General features: G+C 35.7%; 1 protein-coding gene across 1 annotated transcript; it reads right to left on the bottom strand.

The window, feature by feature from the left end:
* Positions 1-4,255: 4,255 nt before the first annotated feature.
* Positions 4,256-13,934, bottom strand: LOC144447188 (uncharacterized). The gene is made up of 3 exons (XM_078137091.1): positions 11,708-13,934; positions 11,510-11,623; positions 4,256-5,067 (listed from the first exon to the last, which is right to left on the bottom strand). The coding sequence occupies exons 1-3, from the start codon at positions 13,932-13,934 to the stop codon at positions 4,256-4,258; spliced, it is 3,153 nt and encodes a 1,050-aa protein (XP_077993217.1).
* Between the last annotated feature and the right edge of the window lie 1,009 nt (positions 13,935-14,943).

The raw sequence follows: 14,943 nt of genomic DNA, 5'->3' as shown, positions 1-14,943 counted from the left end.
AGAGAGCACAAGTTGACACTTGAAAAATTGAAATGAGCCCGTGACTTGGCAGACGTGTCCAAGACACAGACTTGGGCTCTTTGTGTAATATTTGAATCAAAATGGTGTGACTAGCACATGAATTTGTTAAAAAAGAGTACATTTGTGTTGAAACTTGTGCCAAATACTTATGCCGAGGGCTGTGTGCAAGCAATCAAGAACATAACCACCTGTGTCCCCTACTGCCTAATGGATTGAACCATCTTGTTATTGGACCATACCAAATTGTCAGCTGTGGTTAGAGGGATGCAGAGTGGATGTTTCTCGCTATAAAAGCTGTTATAGTATGCAAATATATATCTTAGAGTAGCTAATTTTTTGTTAAACTTCAAGCTTCAGTAGCTGTGAATGACATTTTTGATAAGTTCTGGGTTTTTATTATGTTCTTGTACTCACATAAGCATGTATAATAGGCCTTTCCAAAGTATGCCACATGGTGGCGCTCTACTTCCTGTCTGTGTGTACCTTGGGGGTATACGCAGTATAGGTTACTCAGTTAACATAGAGCACTGCTGCTTTCCTCGATGTCTGAACAATACGAAAAACATCCCTGATTTACATTTGTACAGAATACCAAGGGACAAAGCTCTTAAGAAATGGTATTATGAGGTGATGATACCCCCAATTTGAGTGAGGGCGCTGTATTCTCAATTTCCTGTTTGCGTTCTGGAATGGCTTATTGACTACTCAAACCCTATCAAATTATGTACATTGAGGGTTTGTTTATAAACAAGTAACATGATACATACTACTTACAAACAGACATCAAGGCAGTGTACAGAGTACCACCATCAATGGCTAGTAGTAATACGATCTGAATGATTCTAGTGTTGCCTGGTTGGTGCATTTTTTCAATTTGCAAATATTAACAAAAAATGTGAATTCACAGGTACTGGGACTTTTAGTAACTATACCTCAACTGCTGAGTTAGTTTGAACTGTTGAAGGTCAAAGTTCAGAAGTAGATATCAACTATTACATCTCGCATTATAGACTTGAAAGCGTATTTTCCATTGGCTTGTTGGAATATTATATCCTGGTTACATGCAGGAAACCAGTGTATCATATCTTTATAAGAGGATTTCTCTGAGTTTGGTAGAAATCGCACAAAAAATAAAACTTCAAATGTAAACTGACAACAAAAAAGTAACCACTGTAGATTTAGAAAATTGTAGCATTTTTAATTAAGACATATTATTCTTTTTCAGTTACCGTTTTTTTTTTAATTTTAAAAAGAAAAGAGTACGCGAGCTACAAATTTGGCATGTTTCTGCAAAAATATTGGCAGTTATATACATGCATTAAAAACTTCTTGAATACATTTCATTTTGTGACTAGGGTAATTCAAGTTTTTGATTTGAACTTGGAATTGAAATAAGTCTGATTTATGGTGCAAAGTCAACCGAACTCTTCCGTAATTGGAGGAAAGTAATAATCCTATAACTGCTATAATGAAAATGGAATTATTAATTGTGAAATATCAGAATTAATATGGCATAATCCCAGATTATTTAAGTTGTAGTTTAGTGATGTTTTTGCACTTGGATAGAGCGTAGTCAAAATATGTGCAAACAAATTGAAATTTAACATCTGTTTCCCCTAAATATTTGCATATTAGAAGGTTCACCTGTATGTGCATTTGTGGAGTAGAATGTACAGTAAGGCTGATACACATGTAAATCAGTTATATTTGTTTTCACTTCCTTGGCTTTCACTTGGAAAGGTTTAACCAATATCACAGTTTTGTGGGACAGATTTTACACAATATGATTATGAGAACAGACGAGGAAGACTTGTGTGTTATGTATGAGTTATGAATTATTTATGTCCTTGTAAATAAGTTTAAATGCATGAAGTTGTAAGAAAACAGTTCATACAAGACTGATTGGCTGATAGGATGTGCAGATACTTGCCATCATTATATTAAAATGAGTGTCGAAACTCATGCTCTGATTTTCTGCCACCGTAAATTCAAATATTGTTATACTGCCCTCTTTTGGCTAAAATTGTTGTAACTTTGTTTTTATGCACATATACTGTTAAAATAGTTATGACATTGTCTTTATTGTACAACAATTTCTGTAAAGAGTGCAATTGCTTATTTAGGACATCTTATAACCTGCTTGCCATACAAGAGATTCAAACACCCTGGGAATCATGCCAATTCTTAGAAATTTGAAGACATAAGACAGACTTTAAGAATCTTTGTAGCCAAGAAACTGTATCATTACCATCATATCTAACACCTATCAGCTTAAAATAGACTGTTACTGGCACAAATGTATGATAAATATGGCTAATATTTGAACAGCGCCATCTCTGGTCCAAAAAAAGAGTACTTTTGTTTTTTCTAAGGTCTTTCCAATTTGCCAAGGTTTGCCCAGTATTTGGCGCACTTGATTTATAGCCTGTAAGTGGACAGAGTATGTTTATAACGCAGTAGGAGGTAGTAGTCATAGTAACAAGGTTTTAGTAAGCACTTTGTAAAAATAATTGATAATAAGAACAAAAACACAATGATTTTGGTTGCTGAATGGTAAAGTACAAGTTAGTTTTTTTTTTTTTTTAAACATAGTGATGTTATCAGTGCAAAAAAATGACTTATTTCTATTTAGTCCTATGTGGACTTAAAAAATCTTATAAATTCCGAGAACCGTGACTTTTCTTTCTCCTTTTCCCTAAGGCATAGCCGTTTTGTTATTATGTATAAGGTCCTAACTCAATGTATGAAATACAAATCTCGTCTAACTAGATATTATTTTAGAAAAATACTGTATGTATCTAAAAAAATTATGAAAAAAATTATTCACAACATATTTAGGTCACATGCATATGTGACAGATGACCTAGGTGTCATAGTTCAAAAGTCAAGGGTCATAGATAGTACCGGTATATATATGTATTGTACTTAAAAAACAATTTGTCTCCAATATTGTTGGCATGGCGATAGCAATTTTCAAGGTGACTTTCTTTAACTGTGTAGTAGTGCTGTGAATTGACAGTTATGTAGATTTTTTTTTTCAAGTATTGTAAGTTCATTTATTTTGCAATTCTCTCTCTCTGCGACTGTGGCTATGTAAAATAGCGATGTCAACACCAGTTTGGAATAAACTGTTCCCTGTTTTGACCTCCATGGTGATGTCATGGTGTGCTGGCTTACTTGGAAATGTAAATTAAAAAAAAAAATCATTTATGGCAAAAGTGAACAATGTCTTGCGTCTTTATTGTGTATTTTAAAGTAGTCCTGTGGATGAGAAAGAGTGTATTTATTTTTGGTTTTTGATAAATTACACATCAAGCTGCCCTAGCTATAACTTGGGTATTATTTGGTTGACCAGACAACCAATGAGATATACACTGAAACACTGTTGATGTGCAAAGAATGGGACTATATGACTACAGAGGAAATGAAATGTGGTAGGGATGTTGATAGCTAGAGATGTGTGGATGAAAGAACTATTTATAACATCATTATCCCATTTATGATATACAAATTGAATATTTACTAAGTTCAGTCATGTATGTATGTATGTATGTATGTATGTATGTATGTATGTATGCACATTTGTGTGTATATATATATATATATATATATATATATATATATATATATATATATATATATATATATATATATATATATATATATATATATATATATATATATATATATATATATAACTTGGTGAGTATCAATCTGCTAAGACAGTGCTCTATACCGCAGTGGCAGAGCGCAATAGTTTTGGTAGTACTGGAACTCTTTCTTGGTTGTAACTCGGAGTTTCACGCATGGTGTGATCGTCAGACAACTTTGTTCAATACAACATGACCTCATCTTTGAAGATTGTTTGCTGTTTGCCCTTTAATAATGTGTACAAGTGTCTTTCTAAAACACTACAGAATATAACACTCCAGTGACACTGACAGGTAGTCTCGTTGGACTTTTAAAAATTGATGTAGCAAGTTTATCAAAGGTAAAAATGTCTGGTCACACCAAAATCACATTCTCATTTTTACTTTCAGGTATTGAAAAATACAAACACAATTGCAGTTTAGAATGGAGAAAGACTTTTAAGGAAATATATGGTTGCTGGTTTAATAATTATTCACTGTTGAGAAACATCACTTGAACATATCTAGAACTTGAACTTGACCTACAATGTATGTCTATCGCCCCCTTAAGTGGCTTTGATAATCATAACATGTCTATATGAATTCTATCCCACAGTCTTTTCTATGCAAGGACCTTCATGAACTTTCATGTGTTTCTTAAGAAGACTACTTATACGAAAACACTTCCCACACTGTTCACAGAGGAAAGGTTTTTCATTTGTGTGTATAGTAATGTGTACCTTCAACTGACCACTTTCATTAAATCGTTTCCCACACTCTTTGCATACATATGGTCTTTCATTAGTGTGAATTCTCATATGTGTTTTCAGATTGGTATTTCCATTAAAACCTTGCCCACACTCTTTACATATATACGATCTTTCTGTTTCATTTGTGTGGGTTCTCATCATATGTGTCTTCAAATCACAACTTCTGCAATAACTTTTTCCACATTCTTTACACACAAATGGTCTTTCTTTTGTGTGGATTTTCAAGTGGTCCTTAAGACCACGTCTTTGTTTAAAACCTTTGCCACACTCCTTACAAACAAATGGTCTTTCGTTTGAGTGGATTCCCATGTGTGCGTTGAGATTGGAACTATGGTTGAACCCTTTGCCACACTCTTTACATACAAATGGCCTTTCACTTGTGTGGATTCTCATGTGTACCTTAAGATCAGATCTTAATTTAAAACCTTTCCCACACTCATTACACACAAATGGCCTTTCATTTGAGTGGATTCTCATATGCACCTTCAGGTGATTACTTCTACAAAAATCCTTGCCACACTCTTTGCAAACAAATGGTCTTTCATTTGTATGGATTGTCATGTGTATCTTCAAAACAGATCTTTGTTTAAAACATTTCCCACACTCCTGACATACAAATGGTCTTTCGTTAGTGTGAACTACCATATGTGTGTGCAGATTTTCACTACGATTAAACCCTTTACCACACTCTTTACAGAGATAAAGATCTTCTTTAGTGTGAGTTCTCATATGCATGTTTAAGTGGTGATTTTTATGAAAACCTTTCCCACATTCTTTGCAAAGAAATAGTTTTTGTTGACTCATGTTAACATCTTGACGGGTATTGTCATTGACAACTGAGTCTGTACTCGAGTGACATTTTTCAGAAACGTAATGACCATCGCCTATCTGTGCATGGTATTTATGTGTCACTTGAGGACCTTCAATGAAGTGTTTTGGGTCAACATTTACATTTGATGGCTTTGAATGAGAATCTAACACAATTTGATTTATTCCAATTCCCCAGGCAATGCGTTCATAAGTCATAGATCCTGTGTTCTGGTCAACATCTTCTACTACCTCTGTTTGGTCAGTTGTCTCATGATGGACAGTTTGGGCAGGATCAGGGTTTTCATCTCTTTGACAATCTTCACTTGTTACTTTCCAATAATTTTGTACAGAATCAACATGTTCTCTTTCTGACTCCGATTGTTCTTTCTGTTTCATATGTACCCCGAAGAAAACATTTTCTTCATTGGTATTTGACTGAATTTGAACTTTGTCAGACAAATCATGACTAGTGTTACAAGTTATTTTCTGACAACATGGAGTGTTTATGCTAATAAGAATATCTTCCTGTTTAATCAAAACATCCTTTGTACCTTGTGACTGTCTTTCATCTTTGCCAGTGGATAGTTCAGTGGGACAGTGAAATGAATCTACCAAATTGTCCTGTACGATATCTTTTCTATAATGGTGTACATGAAGCATCCCATGGTTGCTAGTATCTTCTTGATTGATTATCAATCTCTCCATGTCTTGTGTCTGTTTGTTATCATCTCTGTCTTGGTTTGGTTCAGTCAGAGGACAACTTAAACTTGACAAGTTACTTCTTTTATTCTGCTTATAAATACCTTTTCCATTTCTTTGAATCTTCCCACGTGAAAGTCACCATGTCAATGTTTTATGGATACTTGTCCTTTTAAATACACACCATAAATATTAGCCAGGATAATCAACCAATCAGGAACTCAAAGATCTGTAAAAAAAAACCCCAAAAACATGAATATATGAATATTTTGTATTATATGTATGCATCCAAATGTACAGAGAGAAAGTATCAAAAATAAAATATTTTTCAGAGGCAAATGAAGCATACAAATATTTTGTAATTGTGTAGTGGGAAATAGTGTATCCCCCCTTGTCAGTGCCAGGGGAGGGGGAGGGGGGAGGGGCACTCAAATCTAGGATTGTGTCTCCTGCACACAACAAACCAGGACTGCCTCTGCCAAATTGTAACACAATTAGATTCTGCATGTAGTGCAGAGATGTAGAGTTTTGGATGTTTACTTCCCAGAATCCCTACATATCCCAGTTTTCTTTGCAATATCTTTACATTTACACCACCATCATTTAACTGTTGTTATTGGCGGTCTTGTTGCTAAGCATATTTGCATACATTTTTGGCATATTGGCATTTGGGTGTTGCTAAGGACATGGTTATGGTTGCTGGGGCCAGTTGAGGCAGTGTATTGAATATCTATAGTTTGATATCTCTAGAAACGTCCCCATCAAATTTAAGCCTCCCCCCCCCCCTTTCCAAGCAGTTTTCTAGAAATAGCCTAATTTATATATCATTCATCATCATCATGTCAGGAACAATTCTTTGTTACACACTCCTAATAACATTGCCACAACATTTGAATGAGTTCAGACCAATCTGCACCATATATAGTTTTTGACTACAGGTATTTTTTTTACCAAAAATTTACCTGTGGTGCAATCATTTTGATCTCATGTACACACCCTGAATAATGTCCCCCACCAAATACTAAAGCAGTCTGGCAGTTGACAGACAGACAGACACTTTGCCATGGGTAGAGTTGACTTCTCAGACAGAGGCCTCTGTTACAGAGGTCGCGCACAGAGTTCAGACACTACATCAGACCCTAGATGATTTCGTCCAAATGATCCATTTTACAGTCTGAACCGATGGCAATCTTGATGGTCTTTCATTCTTAGTGAAAATGTAGTCAGATATTAAACATATCTCTGTATGAAGTGCACATACAGATATGCAATGCAATTTTTTAGCTCAGTTGCAGAATCCTCACTGTCGTCCGACATGATGGCAAAACCGAACACTCTTTTTTTAATGTATCACTGCAAGTCAAACTCTCATCGTCTTTCTTGTTTAACAAACTTTAATATGCATGTGCTAATAAGTCTAAAATTTATTTGTAAATATGTTTTCAGTAGGGAATTACGTAGACGTGGTCACAAGTAAATGTAATAAGCATAAATATAGTGTGCTACTTTGCTCTGAACAAATATTCTTCTGCTCTGAGGTAGGCTGAGGTCGCAGTCTCAGCTCTGATCGATAAAGTCACGTCTACTACAAAATCTTTTGTAGTAACCGTGATAAAGTCAAGTTTATCAGGAATATTTTGAACGGGCCGTTCGTGTACATCTTCATACATGGACGTTTTAACTCGTACATGATGAAAAGGTCATCAGGATAGCTTTAAACTTTACGAAATGATTGATTTGGACAATATCTTTTAAGTAACCTCTCAGGGTCTGATATACATGTGATATAGTGTCTAAAGCTCTGTAGGCTCTGCGACCTCTGTGACAGAGAGCCCTTTGTCTGAGAAGTCAACTCTACCCTTTGCCATGCCTATGGTACTAGTACTGAACATCAGTTCAGTTATGCTAACAATGGAAAGAAACATGTTGACACTTTTTTGTTGTGTATTTTACAGTGATCAAAGTTTTGACGTTTCAATAGCAAGCAATTTTCTCACAAGATAATGTCAATGTAATACAGTATATTAAATATATACTATAAATTTTGTAGTACTACATACTGATTTGTAATTAATTGTACTGTCGGAATAATTATCAATTTTGGTCAATTAACTTGGGGGGGGGGAGGTGTCGTACAGCCTAACTTTAATTAATTAAGTTTTTAACCAAAAATTGACTGAACTATAGCTATTGGCCTCACCCAATGTAGGCTTGAAACAATTACAAATATTTTGAAACCCAGTGGAGAAGTAAAGTGGTACAGCTTACAAAGTGGCAGGGGAAAACCAAAATAAAAAAGCAGTGTCCCCAGGGCACAGGGACACACATCATTGCTTAGTTATGGCATCTAGGTGGGAGGGGGAGAGGGGTACTAAAGTTGCTATCCAGTTGGCAATCCTGAACTTGTCTCTCGATCAGCTGTGTGACATGTTTGCAGGCTAGGCCAAACAAGACGGACTCGATTCTGACACTGTTCTCCCAATACAAAACAAACGTACGTACCAAAGCACAAGACAATTATTAGACAGAAACTAGTATGCATACCTAATGTCTGGATATACATGGGTTACGAGTTGTTCTGTCTGTGACTCTGTTGTGTTGCTGTTCACGAACCGACGATGTTGTGTGAGAGCTTGCAATCGCTATCTATCACGTGATGGTAAAGCGCCCTCATACAATTCTGGCTGACGTAGAAATTGTATTTTGTTTTCCTGATCTTTTAAAATAATGTAAGCTATTAGAGAATACAAGTTTGCGTGTGAATTTTTATTATTTTAAAGGAAACAATTCTTTTTATAGTGTGTTACTCCTGATTGTTTCGTGCGTGCAATATCATGAATATGCCCTATAAAAATCACACTTCAATCGATTCTTCATCCCGGGGAGGGGGGGGGGGGGGCAACTCCCATAGACGGCAATACGGGGAGGGTCGGCGCGAAAGGGGTCGGTTTTTTATGCTGGATGGTATCACACTTTGGGTTTCAATGTTTGAGCGGAGCCTCCCCGTAAGCTTAATGTTACCTATGGAGTTATCCCGCCTCAAATTTACCTGTGGAGTTATCCCCCTCAAATTGACCAAACATATGAAAATTGAATCCAAACAACAACAACAACAACAACAACAACAACAACAACAACATGAAATAATTGTTCAAATGCTAATGAGCTTAATAATGTGATAGTGTCATTTCTTCTGAACCTGAAACATGTAATGTTAAACATGCTACGACATTTAATGTAAAATTGCGTTTAAATTTCAGCTCAAGATGCATGGGGGTATGATGTCCATGTACACACGTACAGATGCACATACATTGAAAACGACAAACAGGAAACAAGCAAGCAGACAGACTGACAGACAAACAAACAATCAGACAGAAAAACAAACAAGCAGGCATGCAGACAGACAGACAGACAGACAGACAGAGACACAGACAAACAATCAGGCATGTAGACAGACAGACAGACAGAGAGACAAACAATCAGGCATGCAGACACGAGACAGACAGACACAGACAATCACACATGCAGACAGACAGACAGACAAACAATCAGGCATGCAGACAGACACAGACAAACACAAACAATTAAACAAATATAAATGTGCAATTTTGAATAGTGGTAATTTGTTTTATTTAATTTTTATTTCATCAGGTTTATCTTCAGCAGTGATTCATGAACAGTAAATAAATGTCATTCTCTCAATGAAATGTGTCTTCACTATTGTAATATTTTACAACGGTTTGTGAACTGTTATGTGTTAGCTACAAACATGTCAAAGTCCATGTTGCTAGTGCTGTGACTGTACTAACTTGACCTAGACATTACAGTGCCAGCATCAAGGACATTCTAGCTGTACGGATTGCAACCATTTATTTTTATGGGGGTAGGGATCACAATCACAAATACTGGAGAAAACAGGAAACACACACACACACACCTTGATCAAGAAACTGGTTTTATTACCCAAACTAAAATGAAAATACAACTCTTTGTACAGTAAAACTGCTTGTACATGTACTACACATATAATTTAATTTAAGAAACTTAAATTCCACATTTGAAATTACTGATGGCTGGTTGTGGTAAATAATTAAACAACTCACACAGTTTGATGTAAAAGTCTCTGTTTTTGTCGAAGTCTGAATTGGTACTGTCCTTATATATGTAATACAACACACAAATTATCAGTGACTGTTCACACAAATGAAATATTCTGTTCCACACACAGTTCACAGTCGATCTAAGATGTTGAGCTTGTCATTGGGATAGCGTTCAGGATTTCTTCACATAGAACTCCACAGATACAGCAAAGTTGTAAGTCCATGCATCACAGACATGATGCAGTGGAGCGTCCAAGGACTGTTTACATAGTTTTTTTATATATAGATATGTTTACCATATACTTCAGTCATATGTCAATCTAATATGCTAATTATCTGCTAACTGATTTACATTTCACATAAACCACTCAACCACCTGGTAGTATTAACATGATAATTCACTACCAACTAATTCACATACAAAGTAAACACTCACTGATTTCCATACAGTGTAAACATGTTTTAACCATGGTTCAATCCTAAGTCACTGTCCAGGCAAATATACTTTTACAAATCATGTCACCTCTTTGTGACACACTTTTTACACATTTCTTAGTTTCTGACACACTGTTTGTACATAATTATAGTAATATAGCACAATACACAGTACAGTATAGTAAGGAGAGATTGCTTTCAGTTTTTTATTAATCATAATTTTGTTGGATGATGTATCTCATTTCAATGAAGTTTCATGTCTTTCCAGATCACTCCCCACTAAAACATTTCCCATACATAATAATGAAAATTTCTAATCAGAGTCAAAAAATTCTTGGAAGTAAATCCAAAATTTCTGCTGATGTCTCATCAGCATTATCAGGGGGTATACTACAATGGGTTATATACATTACAGGTCTTACTTTTTTGTTTATCTATGTTTTAAATGTGCATGGATTCAAACATATAATTTCACATAATTACATGTACAATAAACTGTTGGTACACTCGTTGCATACCTATGATTTTTCCATTTGTGTGGATTCTGATTTGTCTTCAGAATGTTCAATGTATGAACCCTTTACCACATTCTAACTGAGAAATCAATGATCTCTCATTTGTGTGCCTTATCATGTTTGTCTTCATACCCATTTTTTCTAAAATGGAAATACCCTTCCCACACAACAATGGTCTTTTATTTGTGTGGATTCAAATATGTTTCATCAGATTATCAATTCTACAAAATCCTGTGCCATACTATAATAATAAGACCAAGTGTTCTTACTTATGAGTACTACTTACGAGTAACGCTTCATCTGTTCAGGTCGCCAGGCTTTATCAAACTGTTTGTTTGCTGGCTTTAGTTTGACAAAGCCTATTGACCTGAACAGGCAAAACGTTACGAGTAAGTAATTAGAACCCATGGTCGGGGTACAAGAACATATTATTACTAGGTTTTTCTGACCTGATGAACATGTTTAAGGATACTGCTGTCCCACACTATTTGCAGATAATGGTCTTTCATTTCTATGCGTTTTCTTATGTTTCCTAAGATCGCCATTTCTACAAAAATCCTTCCCACACTCTTTGCATACAAATGGTCTTTCATTTGTATGGATTATCATATGTGACTTCAGATAGCTCATTTGTATAAACCCTTTACCACACTCTTCACACAGAAAGAGTTTCTCGTTCGTGTGGATTCTCATATGTGTAGTCAGATCACAATTTCTATAAAAACCCTTCCCACACTCTTTGCATACAAATGGTTTTTCTTTTGTATGGGTTCTCATGTGGATGTTACAATCGCCACTTTTGATAAAAGTTTTGCCACACTCTTTGCATACAAATGGTCTTTCGTTTGTATGAATTCTCATATGATATTTCAGAGTGCTAAATTGTCGGAACCCTTTGCCGCACTCTTTACATATAAATGGTCTTTCATTTGTGTGGGTTCGTACATGTGTTCTAAGATGGCTATTTTGGTTAAAGCTTTTGCCACACTCTTTGCATACAAATTGTCTTTCATTTTTGTGAATTCTGGCATGTGCATTCAGACTCCCAATATAATTAAATGCTTTCCCACAGTCTTCACACACAAATTGTCTTTCATTTCTATGGCTTTTCATGTGCGAATTTAGAGCTTTAATTTGTATAAAACCTTTATCACACTCTTTACATTTGAATGGTCTTTCATTTGTGTGGATTCTAACATGGACTGCCAGATGACAATTTTCATGAAAGCCTTTACCACATTCTTTGCATACAAATGGTCTTTCATTCAGATGGGTTCTCATATGTGTCTTTAGGTTGGAGCTATAATTATACCCTTTACCACACTCTTTACACACAAATGGTTTTTCATCTGTATGGAGTCTAACATGGGCAGCAAGATGATTATTTTCATGAAACCCTTTACCACATTCTTTACATACAAATGGTCTTTCATTTGTGTGAGTTCTTACATGTTTCTTCAAACTTAAACTATAATTAAACCCCTTACCACACTCTTCACATACATATGGTCTTTCATTTGTGTGGTTTTTAAGATGGGCTGTCAGATGACTATTTTCATTAAACCCTTTACCGCATTCTTTACATACAAATGGTCTTTCATTTGTGTGAGTTCTTACATGCTTGTTCAGATTAGAGCTAAAATTAAACCCTTTACCACACTCTTTACATATAAATGGTTTTTCATCTGTGTGGATTAAAATGAAATGTAATTTCAACTTGCTATAGTTTTTGAATTGTTTCCCACACTCCTTACATACATGTACAACTGGTTTTTCATTTGTTGGGATTTTAGTACCATCTAATTTTACATCATCACCATCATTACGTTGTTTCTCTCTTTCTTTACACACAAATGCTCTTTCACCTGCGTGAATTCCTATATGTTTCCTCAGACTAGAAATATGCTTAAACCTTCTACCACATTCTTTACATGCAAAAGGTCTTTCATTTGTGTGGACTACCATATGTTTCTTTAGATCACCACTTGCATGAAAACCTTTCCCACACTCCTTACAAACAAATGGTCTTTCATTTGTATGGATTCTCAAATGTACCTTCAGATGCCCAGTGCTAGAATATCCTTTCCCACATACTTTACAAACGTATGGTTTTTCTTGGCTACTCATGTCTGGGTGACTGTTATCATTCACAAATGCATATGTTGTTAAATGACACTTTTCAGAAAACAAGAGACCATTGTCTATCGGTGCACGGCTTTCACATGTCATTTGAAGACTTCCAATGTTGTGTTTAAGGTCAACATTAGTACTTTCTGCCTTTAGATGAGAATCAAACACAGTTTCATTTATTCCAACAGGAAAGGGTTCTCTCAGGGCAAGATGTTCATAAGTCATAGATCCTGTGTTCTGGTCAACATCTTCTGCTACCTCTGATTGGTCAGTTGTCTCATGATGGACAGTTTGGGCAGGATCAGGGTTTTCATCTCTTTGACAATCTTCACTTGTTGCTTTCCAATAATTTTGTACAGAGTCAATGACATGTTCACCTTCCGTCTCTGATTGTTTGTCATAAGTCACAGCTGCACCAAAGACGTTTTCTTCATCAGTATTTGACTGAATTTGAACTTTGTCAGACAAATCATGACTAGTGTTACAAGTTATTTTATCACAACATGGAGTGTTTGTGCTACTAAGAATATCTTCCTGTTTAATCAGAACATCCTTTGTATCTTGTGACTGTCTTTCATCTTTATCAATGGATAGTTCAGTGGGACAGTTAAATGAATCTACCAAATTACCCTGTACGATATCGCTTCCATAATGGTGTACATGAAGCATCCCGTGGTTGCTAGTATCTTCTCTATTGATTATCAATCTCTCCATATCTTGTGTCTGTTTGTTATCATCTCTATCTTGGGTTAGTTCAGTAAGAGGACAACTTAAATCTGACAAGTTACTTCTTTTATTCTGTATATCTGTCACCTTGTCCATGTTTTAGGGATAACTGTACTTTCAAATATGAATTAGGTATCCAGATAATCATCAAATCATCAGAAACTTAATTATCTGTTAAAATAACACAAATATGAAATTATTGAATACTTTGTAAATGTTATATGTATATTCTGAAATGTGCAGATAATGAAGAGAATGAAAAGTGTACAGTATTTTTCATTGGAAACATATAACACTCAAGTATATCATAGTCTGAAATAGTGTATCCCCAAGCCAGTGCCGGGGGGGGGGGGGGGGGGGGGGGGGCACTGACAACTAGGATTGTGTCTCCTGGACACTACAACCTGAGATTTAGTGCACCACCCCAAACACTTACAACTAGATTGTCCATATAAATGTAGTACCCCCCCCATGAAATATTTATATCATGTTGCTATTAGTGTTATTTCCATGACTGAAATCTAAGTGTAACTACATTGCAAACTTCTTGTAAAAGCTCTCACACTCATTACTAATGTGCTATTTATCATTACCCAAGACAAAACTATGAGCTTGGTTAATAAATTCTGGAGCAATCACAGGCAACGTTCGGTATTTTTTGAATATCGCCTAATAACGTCATTAGGGACGTCAGTTTCTTTGGCCGAGGAGGGGGGGGGGGATTGGTAGGGGTCACTCAGCTTTTGAAATTGGCAGTAGGGAGGGTCATGCTGTTTTTAAAATTGTGGAGGGGGGGGGGGGTTATTGTGTTTTGGATTGTGTTGGAAGAAATAAATCCTTTCTACAATGGCATATAGTGATATATTATAGGCTTTGTCTCAATCTGATTAAAATCTGATGTAGATGTTGGCTAATCGTGCGTTGCTATCTTACCATCGTTATTTAGCCTCCTCTACGATCAGACTAAAAATGTAAACATGTACTACAAAGGTCAATTCAAGCTAAATAACGACGGTAAGATAGCAACGCACGATTAGCCAACATCTACATCGGATTTTAATCAGATTGGGCTTTGTCTGCAATGTGGTACATGTAAATATTTGTT

The sequence above is a fragment of the Glandiceps talaboti genome, chromosome 16 (genome assembly GCF_964340395.1).
Source record: "Glandiceps talaboti chromosome 16, keGlaTala1.1, whole genome shotgun sequence".
NCBI lineage: Eukaryota > Metazoa > Hemichordata > Enteropneusta > Spengelidae > Glandiceps > Glandiceps talaboti.
Note: the sequence above shows the minus strand (reverse complement) of the source record. Positions and strands in the feature narration are given on the sequence as shown.